This window comes from Amblyraja radiata, chromosome 17, assembly GCF_010909765.2.
Source record: "Amblyraja radiata isolate CabotCenter1 chromosome 17, sAmbRad1.1.pri, whole genome shotgun sequence".
Classification (NCBI taxonomy): domain Eukaryota; kingdom Metazoa; phylum Chordata; class Chondrichthyes; order Rajiformes; family Rajidae; genus Amblyraja; species Amblyraja radiata.
Window position 1 is genome coordinate 28,546,980 of NC_045972.1, and position 21,601 is coordinate 28,568,580.

Genomic DNA, 21,601 nt, shown 5'->3' on the forward strand with positions numbered 1-21,601 from the left:
AACCTGGTGTGCACAATCAAATAAGATCGAATAGAACAAGTTGTCCTACAACTTTAGGCTGTGCACGCTAAGAAGACGAAGAAGAAGGGTGAAGGGTAGAGCGAGTCCAGAACCAGGGTGCATCGTCTCAGAAAATGCACGCTTTGAAATACTCCAACTCTATTTTCTTGTGGATGCTTTAATCCAGCTTTGGGTCTTGCAGGTATCCTGAGTTTAATTCACTGTTGAACCTCTGCCTCTCCATTCACTTGTCACATTGCATCAGGAAGATTAGGTGTGAGTGTAATGTGCCTCTGTGCTATGAGAGTGTGCTGGGTCTGTGCTTGAATTTGATCCTTTCTGTTTCAGCCTGCTGACAAGGGCACACGGAAACGGTACGAGCCTTCTGATAAAGAGCGGCCATCCTCTCCACCTTCCAAACGGGTCGCCCTGTCTCCTGAAAGAGGTTTGTCATTTCATATTAATAGATCACAGGATAAACTGTGTGGTTTCCTACAACTGAATGTGTACAACTTGTGGGGAGTACAGGGCAGGTGACTAATGTTGGAACAGAAGTATTGATAGAGCATAAAACAGTACAGCACAGGAATAGGCCTTTCGGCCCACAATGTCTGTGTTGTGCCATACCAAGTTAAACTAGTCTCCTCTGCCTAAATGTGCTCCATATCCCTCCGTTCCATGCATATCCATGTGCCTATGTGAAAGCCTCTTAAAACACCCTTGGCAGTGTGCTTCTGGCCCCCACCACTCTGTGTGTAATAAATAAATCTTGCCCCGCATATTTCCATTAAACCTTTCCCCCCTCTTGCGCCCAGTATTCTTTGATATTTCCACCCTGGGAAGAAGCTTCTGTGTCTCTTATCTATGCCTCTCATTATTTTATTTACTTCTATCTGGTCTCCTGAAAAAAAAATCCCAAGTTTGCCCTACCTCTCCGTATAGCTAATGCCCTCTATAACGGACAGCACCCTGGTGAACCTCTTCAGCATCCTTTTCAAAGCTTCCACTTCCTTCCTGTAATGGGGAGACCAGACTGCACACAGTAGGATCTGCACAGTAGGACTTTTTTCAATATATTCTATGTTGTAGCAGGACGACAGCACAGCTTGTCTCCGCTCTCCCCAAGAGGTATCAGTGTGTACAGCACTGACCTCAGGGTAGGGTTTTGCCTGTCCCTCCCCCAGTCCCAACTCTCCAAAGACTAGAATTCATTCACTTAAGCTCAGACAAACTACTTGGAGCGAGTAGCTGTGAAGAGGTTTTAAATTTACAATGTAGGAAGGAACTGCAGATGCTGGTTTACACCAACGATGGACACAAAATGCCTCCCCTCTTCGTAACAAGGACAGAGTCCCGCTTGTCCTCACCTTCCACCCCATCAGCCGTTGCATACAACATATAATCCTCCGACATTTTTGGCACCTCCAATGGGATCCCACTACTGGCCACATCTTCCCATCTCCTCCCCATTCTGCTTCCCGCAGAAATCGTTCCCTCTCTAACTCCCCAGTCAATTTGTCCCTTCCCACCCAAACCACCCCCTCCCCGGGTACTTTCCCCTGCAAACGCAGGAAATGCAAGACTTGTCCCTTTACCTCCCCCCTCGACTCTATCCAAGGACCCAATCAGTCTTTCCAGGTGCGGCAGAGGTTCACCTGCACCTCCTCCAACCTCATCTACTGCATTAGCTTTTCCAGGTGTCAACTTTTCTACATCGGCGAGCCCAAGCGCAGGCTCGGCAATCACTTTGCTGAACACCTCCACTCAGTCCGTCTTAACCAACCTGATTGCCCGGTTGCTCAGCACTTCAACTCCCCCTCCCATTCCCAATGTGACCTTTCTGTCCCGGGCCTCCTCCATTGCCAGAGTGAGGCACAGCACAAATTGGAGGCGCAAACAGCACCTCATATTTCGCTTGGGTAGTTTACACCCCAACAGTATGAACATTGACTTCTCTAATTTTAGATAGCCCTTGCTTTCTCCCCATTCCCCTCCCCAGTTCTCCCATGTCCTACTGTCTCCGCCTACTTTCTATCTTTTTTCCGCCCCCCCCCCCCCCCGACATGCCTGAAGCAAGGTTTCGACCAGAAAGGGCGCCAATTCCTTCTCTCCATAGATGCTGCCCCACTCGCTGAGTTTCTCCAGCATTTTTTGTCTACCTTCGATTTTTCTAGCATCTGCCGTTCTTTCTTAAACATACAATCAGTAATAATCAGAAGGACATTAGAACTAGTCGGAGAACTAAAATGGGGGAGGGATGGAGAACGAGGGAAAGCAAGAGTTACTTGGTTAGAGAAATCAATATTCCAGCGGTTTGAATTTTGATTTCTCTTAACTTCAAGTAACCCTTGCTTTCCCTCTCTCTCCGTCCCTCCCCCCCCCCCCCCCCCCCCCCCCCCATCGCAGTTCTGTGACTAGTTCTACTCTCCTCCTGATTAAATATTACTGATTGTATGCCTCGATGTTACCTTCCCCTCAGCGAACAATGAACCATTCTGTCATTTTCACACCTTACCCTTCCATATCTCTAGACTTCCTCTTCCCTGACTCTCAGTCTGAAGAAGGGTCTCGACCCAAAACGTCACCCGTTTAAATTTATATTGCAGGCACAGCTATGGTTCCTACTGCTAGTCTTCGATCAGATTTTTTTCCTAACTCCTGCCTCTCTGATTCAGGACATCGGGAGCGAAAGCCATTTGGGAGGCCACCATCGCCAAAGGGTGATCGCCAGAGTACCCGGGTGCCACCGATGATGCGGTCTTCTCCTGCCCAGGCAGACAGGTACGTGCACATGCTGTGGAACACATCACTCAGGAGTAACATGGCTGAATTATCACTGAAAACCTTTGGCCTGCACAGGTTCGGAGGGTGAAAGTATGCGAGAATGCTGAGTGGGGACAAGGTCTCATCACACGATTGATCCATACCCTCTTACCACCCATCATGCCGGTGGTTCCAAAATACTGCACATTGTGTTGTTGTACAGTGCACTATGGTGATGGTTGCTGCTTTGGAAAATACAAGGAATGCAAGAGCATTGCATTACATCCGAGCTAGTGTTACACCAAACTTACTGTGACTTTAAATACATCTGAATATTAAAGCAAAGTATGTTATGGAGGAAACTAGAACAAGAGCCCATCTTACTCGGTGTGGGTGAAGTACCTGTCCTTTACTTCCCAGTATTTGTCACCACTAGCAACAAACTAGTTGTTTCACAACAAGCTAATTCCGTTCCTGGTCCATTTCACTCTCAATCGCTGAGCCGGTGTCAGATGTACCCTCCAGCAATGCTGCCTAGCTATGAGTATTTGATGTGCGTTACCTTGGTTGTCATTTGATGTCCATCTGCTGGACCCAGCACCGACTAAAGCAGGTCAAGATCAGTTAGTGAACATCCAGCGCCCCTCACAACCAGCCTCTCTACATCCACATCAGTGACAGTCAGAAGGAACGGAAGTAGGAGCAGGCCATTCAGCCCTTCGTGCATGATCCATGTTCAATCACCGACCTCTGCGTCACTTTCCTGCACTGATGCCAGATCCCTCGATATCCCTCAATGGAACTTTGCCAATATTACCCCGCTATACAAGAAGGGAGCAAAGCAGAATAGTGGGGACTATAGACCGGTTAGTCTGACTTTAGTGGTTGGTCAGAATTTAGAGTCCATTATAAAGGATGAGGTTAGGGAGTACTTAGTTCATGATAAAATAGGCCGAAGTCAGCATGGTTTTGTGAAGGGGAGATCTTGCCTGATGAATCTGCTGGAATTCTTTAGTCATACAGTGTTACAGTGTGGAAGCAGGCCCTTTGGCTCAACTTGTCCACACCAGCTATACTAGTCCCACCTGCCCGAGGTTGGTCCATATCCCTCCAAACCTGTCCTATCCATGTACCTGCCTAACTGTTTCTTAAATGTTGGGATAGTCCCTGCCTCAACTACCTCCTCTGGCAGCTTGTTCCATACACCCACCACCCTTTGTGTGAAAAAGTTACCCCTCAGATTCTGATTAAATCCTTTCCCCTGCACCTTAAACCTATGTCCTCTGGCCTTCGATTCACTTACTCTGGGCAAGAGACTCTGTACATCTACCCGATCTATTCCTCTCATGATTTTATACAACTCAATAAGATAATAATAATAATAATAATGGATGGGATTTATATAGCGCCTTTCTAATACTCAAGGCGCTTTACATCGCATTATTCATTCACTCCTCAGTCACACTCGGTGGTGGTAAGCTACTTCTGTAGCCACAGCTGCCCTGGGGCAGACTGACGGAAGCGTGGCTGCCATTCTGCGCTACGGCCCCTCCGACCACCACCAATTACTCACACACATTCACACACAGGCAAAGGTGGGTGAAGTGTCTTGCCCAAGGACACAACGACAGTATGCACTCCAAGCGGGATTCGAACCGGCCACCTTCCGATCGCCAGCCGAACACTTAGCCCATTGTGCCATCTGTCGCCATCACCCCTTATCCTCCTGTGCTCCAACGAATAGAGTCCCAGCCTACTCAGCCCCTCCCTATAGCTCAGGTCCTCTATCTCTGATACCATCCTTGTAAATATTCTCTGTACCCTTTCCAGCTTGACATCTTTCCTCTAACATGGTGCCCAGATTGAAGAAGAAAATAGTAGGATAGATAAAGGAGAGTCAGTGGACATTGTTTACCTAGATGCTCAGAAAGCCTCTGTTAAGGTGCCACAGGTAAGAATGTGAAGGAAGATGAGAGCCCATGGTATCAAATGGTGGATGGTAGAAGGCAAAAAGTGGCAATAAAGGGGGCTTTTTCTGTTTGGCTGAAAGTGACTAGCGGAGTTCCACAGGAGTCGATGCTGCAGCCGCTACTCTTCACATTGTATATTAATGATTTGGATGAGGTGATTGAAGGCTTTGTGGCCAAGTTTGCGGATGATACGAAAATAGATGGAAGGGCGGGTAGTGCAGAAGGACGAATAGGTTTGGAAAGTGGGCAGAGAAGTGGTAGATGGAATATAGTGTAGCAAAGTGTGGAGTCATGCATTTTGGTAATAGGAATAAAGGCGTAGACTATTTTCTAAATGGGGAATGAATCTGGGTGGGCAGCACAACAAGCGTCGCAGCAGCCTCTGCAGTCCGTCTGTCTTTTTTTATTTTTTGTCTCGTTTGAGTGTAGTTATAGTGGGTTTTTTTTAACTGGGTATGTGTGTGGGAGGGCGGGGGGTGGGGAAACTTTTAATCTTTTCCCTGTACGGAGGACCCGACCTTTTCTCTGTCGGGTCTCCGTTGTCGTTGGGGCCTAGCACCATGGAGCGGCCTCTAACCGGAGCGACCTGGGGCTCCAGTCGCGGAGTCTGTGGACTACTTACCACCGCGGAGCTGGCCGAGTTCGGAGCGGGAGGAACTGGTGGCGCGCTGCTGCGGCCCGACCCCGGAGATTCGGAGGCTCCAGCCGCAGGTCTGGTGGACAATAACACCGGGAGCCCGAGGGTCCCTGGTGGGAGACCGCTTTTCGGGGCTTCCGCAACGGCGACTTCTCACGCCTGAGTTGTGGGGTTGAGGATGACCTGGAGCGGGGGCCTTACATCGCCCCGCGCGGCTTTAAATGGCCGCGGGACTTGCTAGCGCCCACCGGGAGGCTCCAACATCAAGACCCGGAGCGTGGCCTTGCATCGCCCGGCGCGGCTTTAATGGCCGCGGGACTTATTTACCATCGCCCGCCGGGGGCTTTGACTCTGACATCGGGAGGAGAATGGGGAGTGCAGGGGAGAGATAAGACTTTGCCTTCCATCACAGTGAGGAGGAGATTCGCTGTGATGGATGTTTGTGTAATTTGTGTTGTGTCTTGGTTCTTCTACTTGTTTGTATGACTGCAGAAACCAAATTTTGGTTGAACCTCAATGAGGTTCAAATGACAACAAATAAATGGTATCATTGTATTGTAACAATCTAGAAATCAGGGGTGCAAAGGGACTTGGGAGTACTGGTGCAGGATTCCCAAAAATGTAACCTGCAAGTCGAATCGGTAGTAAAGAAGGCAAACACAATGCCAGCATGCATCTCAAGAGATCTAGAATACAAAAACAGGGATGTAATGCTGAGGCTCTATAAGGCACTGGTAAGACTGCATTTCGAGCATTGTGACCAATTTTGGGCACAATATCTGAGGAAGGATGTGCTTGCCCTGGAGAGGATCCAGAGGAGGTTTACAAGAATGATCCCAGGAATGAGTGGGTTAACTTATGAGTGTTTAACGGCACTGGGCCTGTACTCGCTGGAGTACAGAAGAAGAAAGGGGGACCTTGTTGAAATGTACAGATCACATAGGATAAACTGTGGTTTCCTACAACTGATGTGTACAACTTGTTAGGAGTGCAGGGCAGGTGATCAATGTTGGAACAGAAGTATTGATAGAGCATAAAACAGTATAGCATAGGAATAGGCCTTTCGGTCCACAATGTCTGTGTTGTGCGATACCAAGTTAAACTAGTCTCCTCTGCCTAAATGTGCTCCATATGCCTCCATTCCATGCATATCCATGTGCCTATGTGAAAGCCTCTTAAAACACCCTTGGCAGTGCATTTCAAGCCCCCACCACTCTGTGTAATAAAAAAATCTTGCCCCGCATATTTCCATTAAACTATTCCCCCTCTTGCACCTAGTAGTCTTTGATATTTCCATCCTGGGAAGAAGGTTCTGTGTCTCTTATCTATGCCTCTCATTATTTTATTTACTTCTATCTGGTCTCCAGAAAAAAACAATCCCAAGTTATGAGTGTTTAACAGCATGTAGATTAGAAGAGTTTAGAAGAACAAAGGGGAACCTCATTGAAACATACCGAACAGTGAAAGGCTTGGATAGAGTGGATGTGAAGAGGATGTTTCCACTAGTGAGAGAATCTAGGGCTAGAGGTCATAGCCTCAGAATTAAAGGACGTTCCTTAAGGAAGGAGATGGGAAGGGATTTCTTTAGTCAGTGGGTGGTGAATCTGTGGAATTCTTTGCCACAGAAGGATGTGGAGGCCAAATCAATGGATATTTTTAAAGCAAAGATAGATAGATTCTTGATTAGTACAGGTGTCGGTGGTTATGGGGAGAGGGCAGGAGAATGGGGTTAGGAGGGAAAGATAGATCAGCCATGATTGAATGGGGGAGTAGACTTGATGGGCCGAATTACTTAATTCTGCTCCTATTAATCATGACTTTATGATATCCAGAAGTCTAACCTCTTCATCATTTATAAAACACTCCCATTTTCTATCTTTTCTACCAAATTGATAACCTCTGGATTTTCTACATTTAAGTTCCCTCTGCCATGCCTTTGCCCATTTCTGTAACTGTAAAATATTGCCCGCCTCATCTATTTCCCCTGAAACCCCTCTGCATCTTCCTGACACTGCCAGCTGGCCTGCCTTGTGTCATCTGAAAACGTGGATCCATTGCACCTTATCCCATTTTCCAAATGATTGAACAGCTGGGTCCCAGGCCCTCTGATACCCATCAGTCACTACCACACTACATTTCCTCTGTCAGCAAACACTCAATAATCATCAGTATATGACAATCATATGGTGCATCAGAGCTGCCAAGTATTTTGTACAGAAATGCGATAAGAAAACTGATGTACGATTTTGTGTTGTTAAATACGGATTTTAAATATGGAGTTCAGTTCAGTCTGAAGAAGGGTCTCAACCAGAAATGTCACCCACTCCTTCTCTCCAGAGTCACTGCCTGTCGCTCTCCAGGTTTAAACAGAGCGCTGTCAGTTTAACAAGTGGGAATTTCAACGACTATAGTGCTGTGGGTTCTAAATATAGCGCTACCGGATGGAGCGCTATGGGCTTTACACATAGCGCTATGGCCACAGCGCTATGGGTCACAGACTGTTCGGGAAAATTCTCGTATCTCAATGAGTCTTTGGAATTCTCCTTGAGCCTTTGATTATTTTTCAGGCAGTGGTCGAATTCTGGATAAGCCTCGTGGTGAAAGGTTACAAGTGGGCTTGCAGTTACATTGGGATTGGCCTTGATTTCACAGAATAGTGGGTGGGCTCAAGGGGGAGAGAGGCAGGGGTGGCGAGAAGGGGAGGGAGAATGAGGGAGGGAGAAGGAGAGGGAGAGAGAAAATAAGAGAGAGGGAGGGTGGTAGGGAAAGGGGGAGGGAGGGAGAGACAGGGAGGCTTCCCAAATGGCTTCTACATCATCATGTGGTGCTAAAAGCAGGAAGCAGCCGTTCAAATAGCAGTATACAAACAGATAATAATAATAATAATAATAATACATTTTATTTATGGGCGCCTTTCAAGAGTCTCAAGGACACCTGATGGCAATGAATGCACTGTCAAGTAAGGTGCGTAGAAGACATGTCAATGAGTAGCAAAGTTATGCATTACATGCGTATGACCGCACATAATAAATAACATTTGTTTCAGAAAAATGGCACCGCGTAAAAATACTGATTTCTTCAGCAAAATACTGATTTTCAGGCACTAGAATACTGAAATGCTCTGGCAAAACTTGGCAGCTCTGGTGCATGCTAATTTTGTTTAATAACCTGTTGCATGCCACCAGATTGAAGTAAACTTTCAAAATCCAAATACTGTACATCACCCTTCCCCAACTATTCTCAGGCACATATCGAATAGAAACAGACCATTTGATAACTTCAAAGATTTCCAATGGTTTGTCAAAGATCTATAGCTACGTTGAGTCTGCCCAAACCTTTTATGTTATAAGTACCCTGTTACCATTTAAATAATGGATTTGGTACCCTCCATGATGTTTCTCTGTGGCACCAAGAAGAAAGTATATGCATTCCTTCAAAGGTGGACAGATATGGACATTACCATTGGATGTTGAAGAGGAAGTCATTACACCCAGTGTAAGCTCTGAGACCAGTTGGTATTTATCAAAACACAGAGTGCAGGAGGAACTCAGTGGGTTAGCCATTGCCTGTGGAGGGAAAGGCAGCAGACATTTCAGTCTGAAGTAGGGTCCCATTCCAATACGTCATCTGTCCATTCCCTTGCACAGATGTTGCCCTACCCGCTAAGATCCTCCAGCACTTTGTGTTTTGCTCAAGGCTCCAACATTTGCAGTTTCTTTTGTCTCCTGGCATTGGTTTATTTTTGTTACGTGTATCAAGATACAGTGGAAAAACATTGTAGTTGGGGTGGCACAGTGGTGCAGTGGTAGAGTTTCTGCCGTGTGGCGCCAAAGATCTAGGTTTGACCCTGACTATGGGTGTTGTCTGTACGGAGTTTGTATGTTACTCCTGTGACCCCGTGGGTTTCCTCCCACATTCCAAAGATTTGTAAGTTAATTGTCTTCTGTAAATTGTTCCGAGTGTGTAGGATTATGTTAGTGTATGGGGTGATCGCTGGTCGGCACGGACTCGAAGGGCCTGTTTTCGCACTGTATCTACATTCAAAACTAAGTAGCTACGAGTGTTAAAGTGTTGATGTAATGGACAAGGAACATAAAAGCAAGGTTCTGTAACAGCAAAGTCAATAAATCTGGGCATTTGTGGACATGCACCAGATATTAACTTAAAAAAAATTGCTACAAAACCCCAACTGGTTAAATAATGTCCTTCATTTTAAAGACTTGGCTTTGCCCTTGTTTCCTGCATGTGATCCCATTCCCATGTTTTCTGCACGTGACACCAGTCCCGTGTTTTCTGCATGTGACGCTGATGCAGTTGATTTTTCATGTCCTCAGACAACTTGGAATGGGCAAGAAATTTTGGATTCCAAGCATCATCCACCTGAGAACACATCTGAATGAAGTTTCTTCACCTGATTGAATGTATTTTAACCTTATTTCCTCTCCTTTTCAGAAAACGGGCTCCGTCACCCCAGTCAAAGGTCTCGAGTAAAGTGACCAGCGTGTCTTCGAGCTCCAAGTCTCACGATGTGGCAGCCTCTGCCACGGCTGCATCCTCTGCAAAGTCAAGTAAATCCAACACGTTATCCCGCAGGGAGGAACTGCTGAAGCAGCTAAAGGCAGTCGAGGATGCCATTGCCCGAAAGCGCGCAAAGATCCCTGGCAAGGTCCAGTAGGCGTGCCCAACTGACTGGGACTGTGGTCGTTTGGTTAGAGACAGCTGTCAGTATTTTCAGTGATTAAATCCGTGATTTATTTCAGGAAGCAGCCATGTTGGCGGGGGGGTGGGAGGGGGGGGGGCTCTTTGAGTACCTCACTGCCATCCTCCCAACCTTCTGATGTCCCAGTGGGAGTGATGGTTGCAGAGTTACTGCAGACGTACCACCGTTCTGTTTTTTCTCAAATTGGAAGATGCTACAGACTGTGAGCTCGATCACGCATTTAACACAGGCTGACGTTGCAGTGGCATTCTATTCGGCTGAAGCAGACAGCGACAGGAATTGGACAGGTGGAACTGACCCTGGAGATGGCACACCTTTTACACTGCTTTAGAAGATCTTAGTGTGTGTGTGTGTGTGTGTGTGCGTGTTGTCTGAAGGAATTCCTCACGTTTACATTGTGTTACCAGAGAGCGGGTGAATGTGCTGTCAAACACGGCTCACTTTCTTCTCCCACACCACCGCCCATCATAACCATTTTTTGGTAAAATTGTTCTTCTGCTTTCCCAAATAAATACTCATTCTTTTATTTTACGCTTTTTCCAGGTTTTTTTTTTTAAATGTCACACACGGACCTTATGGTTATGTTGAATGCGTAGGTTGAAGTTTTGGACCTCTTCAAAAGATCATTTGGTTAATGCACACAGCTGAGGAATTGTGGTAAAGCAGGTTTTTTCATGCTTACAACATCTGCTGAAGTGAGGACAGAGTGTTTCAATTGAACGGGGAAATAAATGTTCAGGATTGACTTTTTTTTACATGACTTTAATAAAGGATTTACTAGTTGTAAAGAATCGGAACAGTTTTGATTTGCAAATCAGCCTTAAAATAATGGAATTGAGTCTCTGTCAAAGCTCACACTGTGACATCGGCTGTGGGGTCTGTGAAGTCGCTCACTGTGACATTGGCTGCTGGGGCTTTGTCACTCACACTGAGGCACTGGCTGTGTGTTGACACTCACTGAGGCACTGGCTGCTGGGGTCTATCACTCACTGTGACTGGCTGCTGGGGTCTGTCGATGCTCTCACTGACACTGGCTGCTGGGGTCTCACTCACACTGACACTGGCTGCTGGGATCTGTGACAACACTCACACTGTGACACTGGCTGCTGGGATCTCTGTCAAAACTAGCACTGTGACACTGGCTGCTGGGGTCTCACACACTGACACTGGCTGCTGGGATCTGTGTCAACACTAGCACTGTGACACTGGCTGCTGGGGTCTCACTCACACTGACACTGGCTGCTGGGATCTGTGTCAACACTAGCACTGTGACACTGGCTGCTGGGATCTGTGTCAACACTAGCACTGTGACACTGGCTGCTGGGGTCTCTCTCACACTGACACTGGCTGCTGGGATCTGTGTCAACACTAGCACTGTGACACTGGCTGCTGGGATCTGTGTCAACACTAGCACTGTGACACTGGCTGCTGGGATCTGTGTCAACACTAGCACTGTGACACTGGCTGCTGGGGTCTGTATCTCTCACTGTAACTGGCTGCTGGGAGATGCCAGATTTCACTTGTTGCCGACGAGAAATATGGGGCTGCGACAGGCTCCAGAATGTGCAGCTTCTCTTCCTCAGCCTTCAGCTGGAGGAGTTCTCACACATGCCCTTGCCGCCACTTGTTCTGACATATGGAATGATCCACATGCTGCCCTGGCCTTGCCCTCACCCTCTCCTGAAGCCTCTGACTCACAGCCTCCACACCACATGCAATGGGACCTGTTGCCCAGCTGACATCAAAAGCCCAAACCTTCCACCTCCTGATCCCAGGAACAGGTTTGTGGATGCACATCCTTTCTTAGCGTAAACCATATAGGCTGGAACGCTGTTCTTGGGTCACCAGAGGACTCCAGAATGTATAGATTGAAGTCAAGTTATAGGAACTTTGCAATGTGATAGATAACCTTTGTCAATTGTGCCTTTGATTATGGAGTGACCTCAGTTTGCAACATCCGAGGCAAAGGTCGGGTCCAAAACCATCCTCGATTATTATTGTTAGCACTAACATCTGTCATTATTATCAGGCATCATTGTTACACACCCAGCGGTTGGGGGCATGCACTACTAATTTGAGTTACTTTCACTATCAGTAAGGCTAGACCATCTCAACAGTGGCAGAGCAAGGTATCTGTAAATTCACTGTACCAACTGCAAGGTAATGGGGGAAAATTTCCCTTGATCGTGTGCTATTGGCCAAATAAAACAGTTTTGTTTTGCATGTTCAGTGACAGGTCAAACAGTGGATCCCGACCAATTCCAAAAGACGTGGTGTACGTGTTTGGAACTATTACAAGCATGAGGTGCAATAGTAATTTTAAAAATAAATAAATAAATAAATGGTGCCAGGATCTGGCAACAAAAACAACAACAAAAACAGACTTGGTTGGTAGTTCCCTTTCTGCGGAGTTTAATGTTATAATAGAGCGATTGTCTCCTTTATTTTTCCTTCTTTTCTAGGGTCTACTTTCTTTCTTTCTTTACTTCCTTCTCTAACTTCTTTTCTAAGGGGCTTTTTTTTCTCAACACTCTTGCACCTTCATGACTTGCGCACTATCCTTACCTTCTTTACTTCTATCTTTTTCTTAAAGCTTAAAAAATGAAGCGGTACAACAACAAAAAAATGTATCAAGACATATGTGTTGTGTATCATTGTAACTTACCGTACTTCTAATAAAGAAAAAAAGAAAAACAGTGGATCCCAGGCTCAGAGACACATGGACTTCAGGTGTTTCCCATTACTTAGATAGACACAAAATGCTAGAGTAACTCAGTGGGTCAGGCAGCATCTCTAGAGAAAAGGAATAGGCAACGTTTCGTGTCAAGACCCTTCTTTCAGACTCGACCTGAAACACCACCTATTCCTTTTCTCCAGAGATACTGCCTGATCTGCTGAGTTACTCCAGCATTTTGTCTATCCTCAGTGTAAACCAGCATCTGCAGTTCCTTACAACTCATCTCCCATTCCTTGTTGGGTTACCTTTGTGACTGCCGTGCAGTCTCTCTGCCAAGCTCTGAGGGATGGTATTCCAGCACCAAGTGTCAGCGTTGCAATGAAAAATGTGTCAACCCTGCTACAGTAGTTGATGTTACATTGGGGCCTTTCCGTGCCTTTGTGCTTGTGACTGGGGGGTCATTATGTGGCCAGTCAGACCAGCCTTGGAGAACCGTGGTTCTTTGTAGTCCTGTCTGTCCTGTGATTGGACCAGCAGCGCTCCTTGTATCTAACCTGCAACCAACCACACTGGCTGGGTACACAAAATTGCTGGAGAAACTCAGCGGGTGCAGCAGCATCTATGGAGCGAAGGAAATAGGCGACGTTTCGGGCCGAAACCCTTCTGAAGACTGGGTTCTTCAGTCTGAAGAAGGGTTTCGGCCCGAAACGTCGCCTATTTCCTTCGCTCCATAGATGCTGCTGCACCCGCTGAGTTTCTCCAGCAATTTTGTGTACCTTCGATATTCCAGCATCTGCAGTTCCTTTTTGAACACACTGGCTGGGTAATTGAGTTGAGAGCTGCCCACCCTCCCCCACGCCCGCGGCCCCACACTACCTCAGTGTCTACATAACAATTCCTCATACTCCAATTCCCAACCTCAGTGTGTCTGAGTTACAATTGCCTCTTAGTCACCAGCACCCTATCAGGTGCCTGTTTACTGCCTCCTAATGTTTTGGGTAACAACATAACACTTGTTGTTTGGTGTTTATAAAATATATCACCAGCGCTTGTGGAGTCCCAGGCAACAGACTGGTTTATATTAACATCTGTAGGAAGTGAGGACCTCTCTTGGCACATGAGAAATGAAACCTATTTCCTGAGGGTGAGACTCCCACACCTTGCATTCCCCTCCTCACCTGCAATACGGCGATTTGATCAGAAAGTGTCACATTACAGGAATGTTGCAATCCCGGTCGCTAGGTTGACATTGCTGACTTCATATCAACTGCTGAAGGAGATGAGAGAAAGGAAATGAAATAGAATTTGCCATTGGATGTCTGGTATTTCTTGCCTCATCTGTTTTCTGGCTGTGTGATTGTTGTGCTGGTTATAGACTGGACTTGCTTTTGCTAACGGTTTGGCCAACACTGAGCTCCAGGTGATCCGTAGCCCAGTAACATTATGAGCATCTGGAAGCACATCAACCAGTCAAAACCAAGGGCACAGCCAATGTGTTTGAACTCTTGGTGGAGAGTACCATGCCCCTCCTTACCCGCACGACGATTTTCAGCAGGGATAGTGGATGATTAAAAGAGGGAGGTGTTTTCCCTCTCACATGTCATGGGTCTGTTTTCCCAGGGAAGCTCTCCTCTGTTCAAGTTCAAGTTCAAGTGAGTTTATTGTCATGTGTCCCTGTATAGGACAATGAAATTCTTGCTTAGCTGTTGCTGAGGAAGGCACTTAAATTAAATGAAGCATTGATTATAACTCTTCAAATAATGCTTGGAAATTCAGGCTAACTCTCACTGGCATTAGAACTAATTTACTCGAGTAATTTAATGTTTCCATATAAAAAGCTTTGATCATTTTTCAAAACTAGTTGATATATGTAATTGGGCACCGATCCAACTCAATTGGTTGTATCGTATAGATACAAGGAACTGCAGATGCTCATTTACCAAAAGACACAAAGTGCTGGGGTACCTCAGTGGTTTCGGCAGTATCTCGAGAACATGGATAGGTGACATTTTGGGTCGAGACAATAAATCTGAAGAAGTCCTGATCCTAAACAGACTGAGACTGTCAGGGTCCTCAGAGAGAGTCGAGGGGGAAAGTATAAGGACAGGTGTTGCATCTCCTGCTGCTGCAGGGGAAAGTACCTGGGATGGGGTGGTTTGGGTGGGAAGGGACGAGTTGATCAGCAAGTTGCGGAGGGAATGGTTTCTGTAGAAAGGGGTGGAGATGGGAATATGTGGCTCATGGTGGGGTCCGGTTGGAGGTGGCGAAAATATAGTAGGATTATATGCTGTATGTGACAGCTGATGGGGTGGAAGGTGAGGAGTAGTGGGACTCTCCCTGTTACAACTGGGGAGAGGGGGAGCAAGAGCGGTGCTGTGGGATATCCAGGAGACCCAAGTGAGGACCTCGTTTATGATGGAAGAGGGGAATCCCCGTTCCCTAAATAATGAGGCTATCTCCGATATCCTGGTATGGAACACCTCATCTTGGGCACAGATGCAGTGTAGACTGAGGAATTGGGAGTTGGGGATAGAATCTTAACGAACAGGGTGGGATCTTAATATACCGTTGTTTAGTCTAGATAGCTGTGGGGGTTAGTGGGTTGAAAATAGATATCAGTCGATAGTCTGTCTCCTGTGATGGAGACGGTGAGATCAAGAAACGGTAGGGAGATATCGGAGATATCACGTAAATATATTTATTTATTGCTCATATTCTATGTCGCTCTTCTAGGGAGATGCTAACTCCATTTCGTTTGTCTCTGTACTGTACACTGCACAATGACAATAAAGTTTGAATCTGAATCGGAGATGGTCCAAATTAATTTGAGTGCAGGATGGAGATTAGTAAAGTTCATGCAGTCGGTGATTTCTGCATGGGTGCAGGAGTTGGCACGATGCAGTCATCAATGTGCCACAGCGGAGCACAGTGCAATTCTGGTCGCCACACTGGATGTTGAGCTAGAAAGGGTGCAGAGGAGATTCACCAGGATATTGCTGGATTGAAGCATTATGGTTTTAACCAGAGATTTGTTAAGGCTTTTTCCCTGGAGTAAAGACGTGACATGATAGGTATTTAAAATATAATAGTCAAAATCTTGTTTCCCCTAGTTGGGATTTCGAAATCAGGGGCACAGGGGAGAGAGAGGAGGTGTAGCAGTGATCTGAAAGGGGAATATTCTCACACAGTGCTGGGGGCAGGTGCTCTGCGCAACATTTAAAAGGAATCTAAAAGCATTGGAATTGCCAACGCAATGCAGGTTCTGAGCAAATGTGGGTAAATGGGACAAGTATTGACAGTGCGATGGTCAGCATGGACATGGTATGCCAAAGGGCATGTTGCAGTGCTGCACAACTCTATCACACTCTAAGCCAGATGTGGCAGAAGTCTCAGACCAGGTCTGCACATCCTCACCTTGAACTGCTCTTGTTCACCAGTTTTAAAGGATGTTGCTGGGTTAGGTGCAAAAAACACAATGCTGGAAAACAGAGCAATTAGTCTTGGTAGATTTGAAGTGTCCACAAACAGCTGGAACAGTTAGTTGTGTAACTATGTCCCTCCGAACAGCCAGGTGAGCCCGTTGGGTGTTTTGAAGTTACTGTTTTAATTCTTGTAACTCAGGAGTGTTTTTCAAAGTGTGTGTTGAGGGAAATTCACCAATTGATGGAAGTAACGTGGACCAGGGGCCGTGCAGCTGAGCTGCATTCTCAGGGAATCTACCTGCATTTGCCTCCAGGTAAGCAGAAGGGTGCATATGCTGCTCGTGGAGAACCATGTTCCTGCACTTGCATCAAGCCATGGTTGTTACATCCCTTCTCCAATATTTTTAAGTTTATTGTTCATGCCCTCTCTCTTCAGAGCTGCCAAAATCACCAGTCATCTTTCTAATGGCACTCAGAGCTCCCGTGGATTTTGAAGTAACAGCAACAAAGAGAAGCAGGAGAAAGCACTTTGGCTCTAGCCCGAATGGGAGGAGAGTTAGAAGTGAGTCAGGGTGGGGGGAAAACAGTTTAAAACTGAGGAATTTGGTTTGCAAATTGGTAAATTAGGCAATTTATCATTCAATATAAGCAGGACGGCTCTTGGGGAGCGGCCTCGTGAGGGAAGTGCCCTGTGAGAAAAGTGCGAGTCTTTGGCTCGAGAGTCTTGTGAGAAAAGTGCGAGTCTTTAGCTCGAGAGTCTTCGACGAGGAGGCTGAGGAGCGGAGGCTACGCAAAACGCTGGAGAGGGAGAGACAAAAGAAGGAGATGTCAAGCAAGCTGATTCAGTGTGATAGTGTGATGCTTGCAGTATGTAGGAGGAAAAAGGACACTGCTGGTGCCTCGGGCTGCTACAAATGTGAGAAGTGCATCCAGGTACAGCTCCTGAAGGACCGTGTTGGGGAACTGGAGAAGCGAGTGGATTACCTCAGGTTCGTCCGAGAAACTGAGTCGGTCCTCGACAAGTCCTACAGTAAGATTGTTACACCTAAGGTACTGGAAGAGAGAAGGTGGGTGACGGTGAGAAAGGGAGGGAAACATGGAATGCAAAGGTCCCCGGGTGTTGTACCTCTTGTGAACAGGTTCACCCACTTAGAAGCTGTTGGGACAGAAGATGTTATCACACTGAGTGGCGGACTGGCTTGCGAAAAGGGCTGTTGAAGCAAAATCAAAGAGGCCAATGTCAGGCAACGCCATTGTAGTTGGAGACTCCATTGTGAGAGGTACGGACAGGGGTTTCTGCAGGAACAGACGGGATTCGAGGATGGTGTGCTGCCTTCCTGGTGCCAGGATCCAGGATGTCACAGACAGAGTACAGAAAATCCTCAAGGGCGAAGGTGAACAGCCGGAAATGGTAGTGCATGTCGGCACAAACGATGTCGGAAAGAAGGGGATGAATATTCTGCAGCGTGGCTTTAGAGAGCTCGGAAAAATGCTGAAAAGCAGGACCTCCAGGGTTGTTATCTCCGCTTTGCTTCCAGTTCCTCGTGCTGGCGAGAGCAGGAACAGGGAGATACGGGACCTGAATGTGTGGCTGAAGAACTGGTGCAGGGGGCAGGGATTTAGATTCTTAGATCGCTGGGATCTGTTTTGGAATAAGGGGGAACTGTACAAAAGGGACGAATTGCATCTTAACAGGTGGGGGACCAGCATTCTGGCAGGCAGGTTTGCCACTGCTACACGGGTGGTTTTAAACTGAATAAGGGGGGTGGGGTGTCAAATGGGATAGTCGAGGATGGAAATAAAGGGTAAAGGGATGGTTAATGACCCCAGAATTAACGGGAAAGGAAGCTCACAAAGGGATAGGAGCGTATGGCCAAGTGTAATAGGGATCAATGTGAAAGGTGAGATGTGTGAAGGAGTTAAAATTATTCTATATGAATGGGCGAAGTATAAGAAGTAAAGTAGATGAGCTTGAGGCTCAGTTAGAGGTTGGTAGATATGACATTGTGGGGATTACCGAGACGTGGCTGCAGGAGGATCGGGCCTGGGAACTTAATATTCAGGGTTGTACATCCAAAAGAAAGGGTAGGCAGGTGGGCAGAGGAGGGAGGGTAGCTCTGCTGGTGAGGGGTGGAATTCAGTCCCTTGCGAGGGAAGACATAGGGACTGACGAGGTAGAGCCACTGTGGATTGAGTTGAGGAATTGTAAAGGCAAGAAGACACTAATTGGTGTTATCTACAGACCCCCAAATACTAGCCCCGGTGTAAGGTGCAGCAGGAGTTAAAACTGGCATGTAACAAAGGTAATGCCACTGTGGTGATGGGGGATTTCAATATGCAGGTGGACTGGGAAAATCAGGTTGGTTCAGGACCCCAAGAAAGAGAATTTGTAGAATGCCTCTGAGATGGATTCTTAGAGCAGCTTGTAATGGAGCCGACCAGAGAAAAGGCAATTCTGGATTTTGTGTTGTCCAATGAACCAGATATGATAAGAGAACTCGAGGTAAAGGAACCATTTGGAGGTAGTGATCATAATATGATTAGTTTTTATCTGCTATTTGAGAAGGAGAACGTTACATCGGAAGTGTCAAGTCAAGTCACATTTATTTATATAGGACATTTAAAAAACAACTCTCGTTGGCCAAAGTGCTTTACATTTGTTATAAGAATAGTATAAACAAACAAACTACATATATAAATATACATATAGCCTTCGCTCAGTGGACGTCAGGAAAGGCTTGGGAGTATAGATACGTTTTTAGTCTTGACTTAAAGGAGTCGATGGAGGGAGCAGTTCTGATGGGAAGGGGGATGCTGTTCCACAGTCTAGGAGCTGCAACCGCAAAGGCGCGGTCGCCCCTAAGCTTATGCCTAGACCGCGGGATATTCAGCAGCCCCAAGTCGGCCGATCTGAGGGACCTGGAGGTGGAGTGGTGGGTGAGAAGACTTTTAATGTAGGAGGGGGCAAGCCCATTGAGGGCTTTGTAGACATAAAGGAGGATCTTGAAATGTATACGGAACCGCACAGGGAGCCAGTGTAGAGAGGCCAGGATCGGGGTGATGTGGTCCCTTTTTCGGGTGCCCGTTAGGAGTCTCGCTGCAGCGTTTTGGACCAGTTGCAGGCGGGACAGGGAAGATTGGCTGATGCCAGTGTAAAGAGAGTTGCAGTAATCTAGGCGGGAGGAGATAAATGTGTGGATGATCTTTTCGAGGTCATCAAAGTGGAGGGAGGTGTCAGTGATGCAGTTGAACAAAGGGGATGATGAAGGCATGAGAGGGGAGCTGGCCAAGGTAGACTGGGAAGGGATCCTAGCAGGAATGACGGTGGAACAGCAATGGCAGGAATTTATCGGCATAATCCGGAAGACGCAGGTTCATTTCATTCCAAAAAGGAAGAAAGATTCTAAGGGGAGTAGGAGGCAACCGTGGCTGACAAGAGAAGTTAGGGATAGAATAAAACTAAAAGAAAAGCTGTATAACACAGCAAAGAGTAGCCAGAAGGCAGAGGATTGGGAAACTTTCATAGGACAACAGAACAAAACAAAACGGGCAATACGGGCTGAAAAGATGACGTACGAAGGGAAGCTGGCCAGGAATATAAAGAAGGACAGTAAAAGCTTCTTTAGACATGTTAAGGGAAAAAGAGTAGCAAAGTCAAATGTGGGTCCCTTGAAGGCAGACACGGGTGAAATTATTATGGGCAACAAGGAAATTGCAGAAGAGTTGAATAGGTACTTCGGATCTGTCTTCACTAAGGAAGACACAAACAATCTCCCAGATGTACTGGAGGACAGAGGATCTAAGGGGGTAGAGGAACTGAAATAAATTTTCATTAGGCGAGAAATAGTATTGGGTAGGCTAATGGATGATAAAAGGATGATAAATCCCCTGGACCTGATGGTCTGCATCCCAGGGTCCTTAGGGAGGTCGCTCTGGAAATAGTGGGTGCATTGGTGATCATTTTCCAATGTTCAATAGATTCAGGATCAGTTCCTGTGGATGGGAGGATAGCTAATGTTATCCCACTTTTCAAGAAAGGAGCCAGAGAGAAAACGGGGAATTACAGGCCAGTTAGCCTGACTTCGCTGGTGGGAAAGATGCTGGAGTCAATTATTAAAGAGGTAATAATGGGGCATTTGGATAGCAGTAAAAGGATTAGTCCAAGTCAACATGGATTTATGAAAGGGAAATCATGCTTGACTAATCTTCTGGAATCTTCTGGGTGTCCTTGTACATCGGTCACTGAAAGTTGGCTTACAGGTACAGCAGGCAGTGAAGAAAGTTAATGGAATGTTGGCCTTCATAACAAGAGGATTTCAGTATAGGAGTAAAGAGGTTCTTCTGCAGTTGTACAGGGCCCTGGTGAGACCACATCTGGAGTATTGTGTACAGTTTTGGTCTCCTAATTTGAGGAAGGACATCCTTGTGATTGAGGCAGTGCAGCGTAGGTTCACGAGATTGATCCCTGGGATGGCGGGACTGTCATGTGAGGAAAGATTGAAAAGACTAGGCTTGTATTCACTGGAGTTTAGAATGATGGTGGGGGGTTCTTATAGAAACATATAAAATTATAAAAGGACTGGACAAGATAGATGCTGAAAAAATGTTCCCAATGTTGGGCGAGTCCAGAACCAGGGGCCACAGTCTTAGAATAAAGGGAAGGTCATTTAAGACTGAGGTGAGAACAAACTTTTTCACCCAGAGAGTTGTGAATTTATGGAATTCCCTGCCACAGAGGGCAGTGAAGGCCAAGTCACTGGATGGATTTAAGAGAAAGTTAGATAGAGTTCTAGGGGCTAGTGGAGTCAGGGGATATGGGGAGAAGGCAGGCACGTGTTATTGATAGGGGACGATCAGCCATGATCACAATGAATGGCGGTGATGGCTCGAAGGGCCGAATGTCCTCCTCCTGCACCTATTTTCTATGTTTCTATGTTGGCACCAAGAGGGAGGAGTACAGACCTGGGAAGGACGCTGGCCAGATTCACAAAGATGATCAAGAGGTCAGTCAGCGGTGGATAGTGTGGAGTGGGGAGCAATGATGGCATACAACACCTGATGTGATGAGGAGGCAACAGAACAGGTTTCCCAATTATCTGTGCTGTAGTTTCCACAGTCACTGCCCATGTTCAGACCTAAACTTTGGTGAGGTCTGAAGAGTAAATGGTATGCTTGGGTTGGTGACATCCTGCCCCATTCAACACGGTTACTGAATCTGCAAATGTCAGGTTGTTTGTGTGGAATGGAGGAATCTGCAGCTTCTGGCCATTCAACAGATTTGCAGAGCCATACGTAATGTCATGATTAATGACGTTTCACTGTGTAATTATTTATTTTAAGTTGTGTACTAATTGTAGTGATAGTGTAAAATTTCCTAACCCTTTTATATTACCCCTCCCTGTGTTTGGATGT

General features: G+C 46.5%; 1 protein-coding gene and 1 long non-coding RNA gene across 8 annotated transcripts in view; one reads left to right on the top strand and one right to left on the bottom strand.

Moving 5' to 3' along the window:
* Positions 1–10,878, top strand: part of zc3h18 (zinc finger CCCH-type containing 18) — a 114,119-nt gene extending 103,241 nt beyond the window's left edge. For all 7 annotated transcript variants that reach the window (XM_033035930.1, XM_033035929.1, XM_033035931.1 and 4 more), the window contains 3 exons: positions 349–445; positions 2,676–2,781; positions 9,823–10,878. In XM_033035930.1, coding sequence (XP_032891821.1) covers positions 349–445; positions 2,676–2,781; positions 9,823–10,045 — 426 coding nt within the window. In that variant the 3' untranslated portion in view covers positions 10,046–10,878. The remainder of the gene's footprint in view (positions 1–348; positions 446–2,675; positions 2,782–9,822) is intronic.
* Positions 226–14,931, bottom strand: LOC116982634. The gene is made up of 3 exons (XR_004414508.1): positions 14,824–14,931; positions 3,974–3,977; positions 226–238 (listed from the first exon to the last, which is right to left on the bottom strand). It is a non-coding gene; the product is annotated as an uncharacterized LOC116982634 (long non-coding RNA).
* Between the last annotated feature and the right edge of the window lie 6,670 nt (positions 14,932–21,601).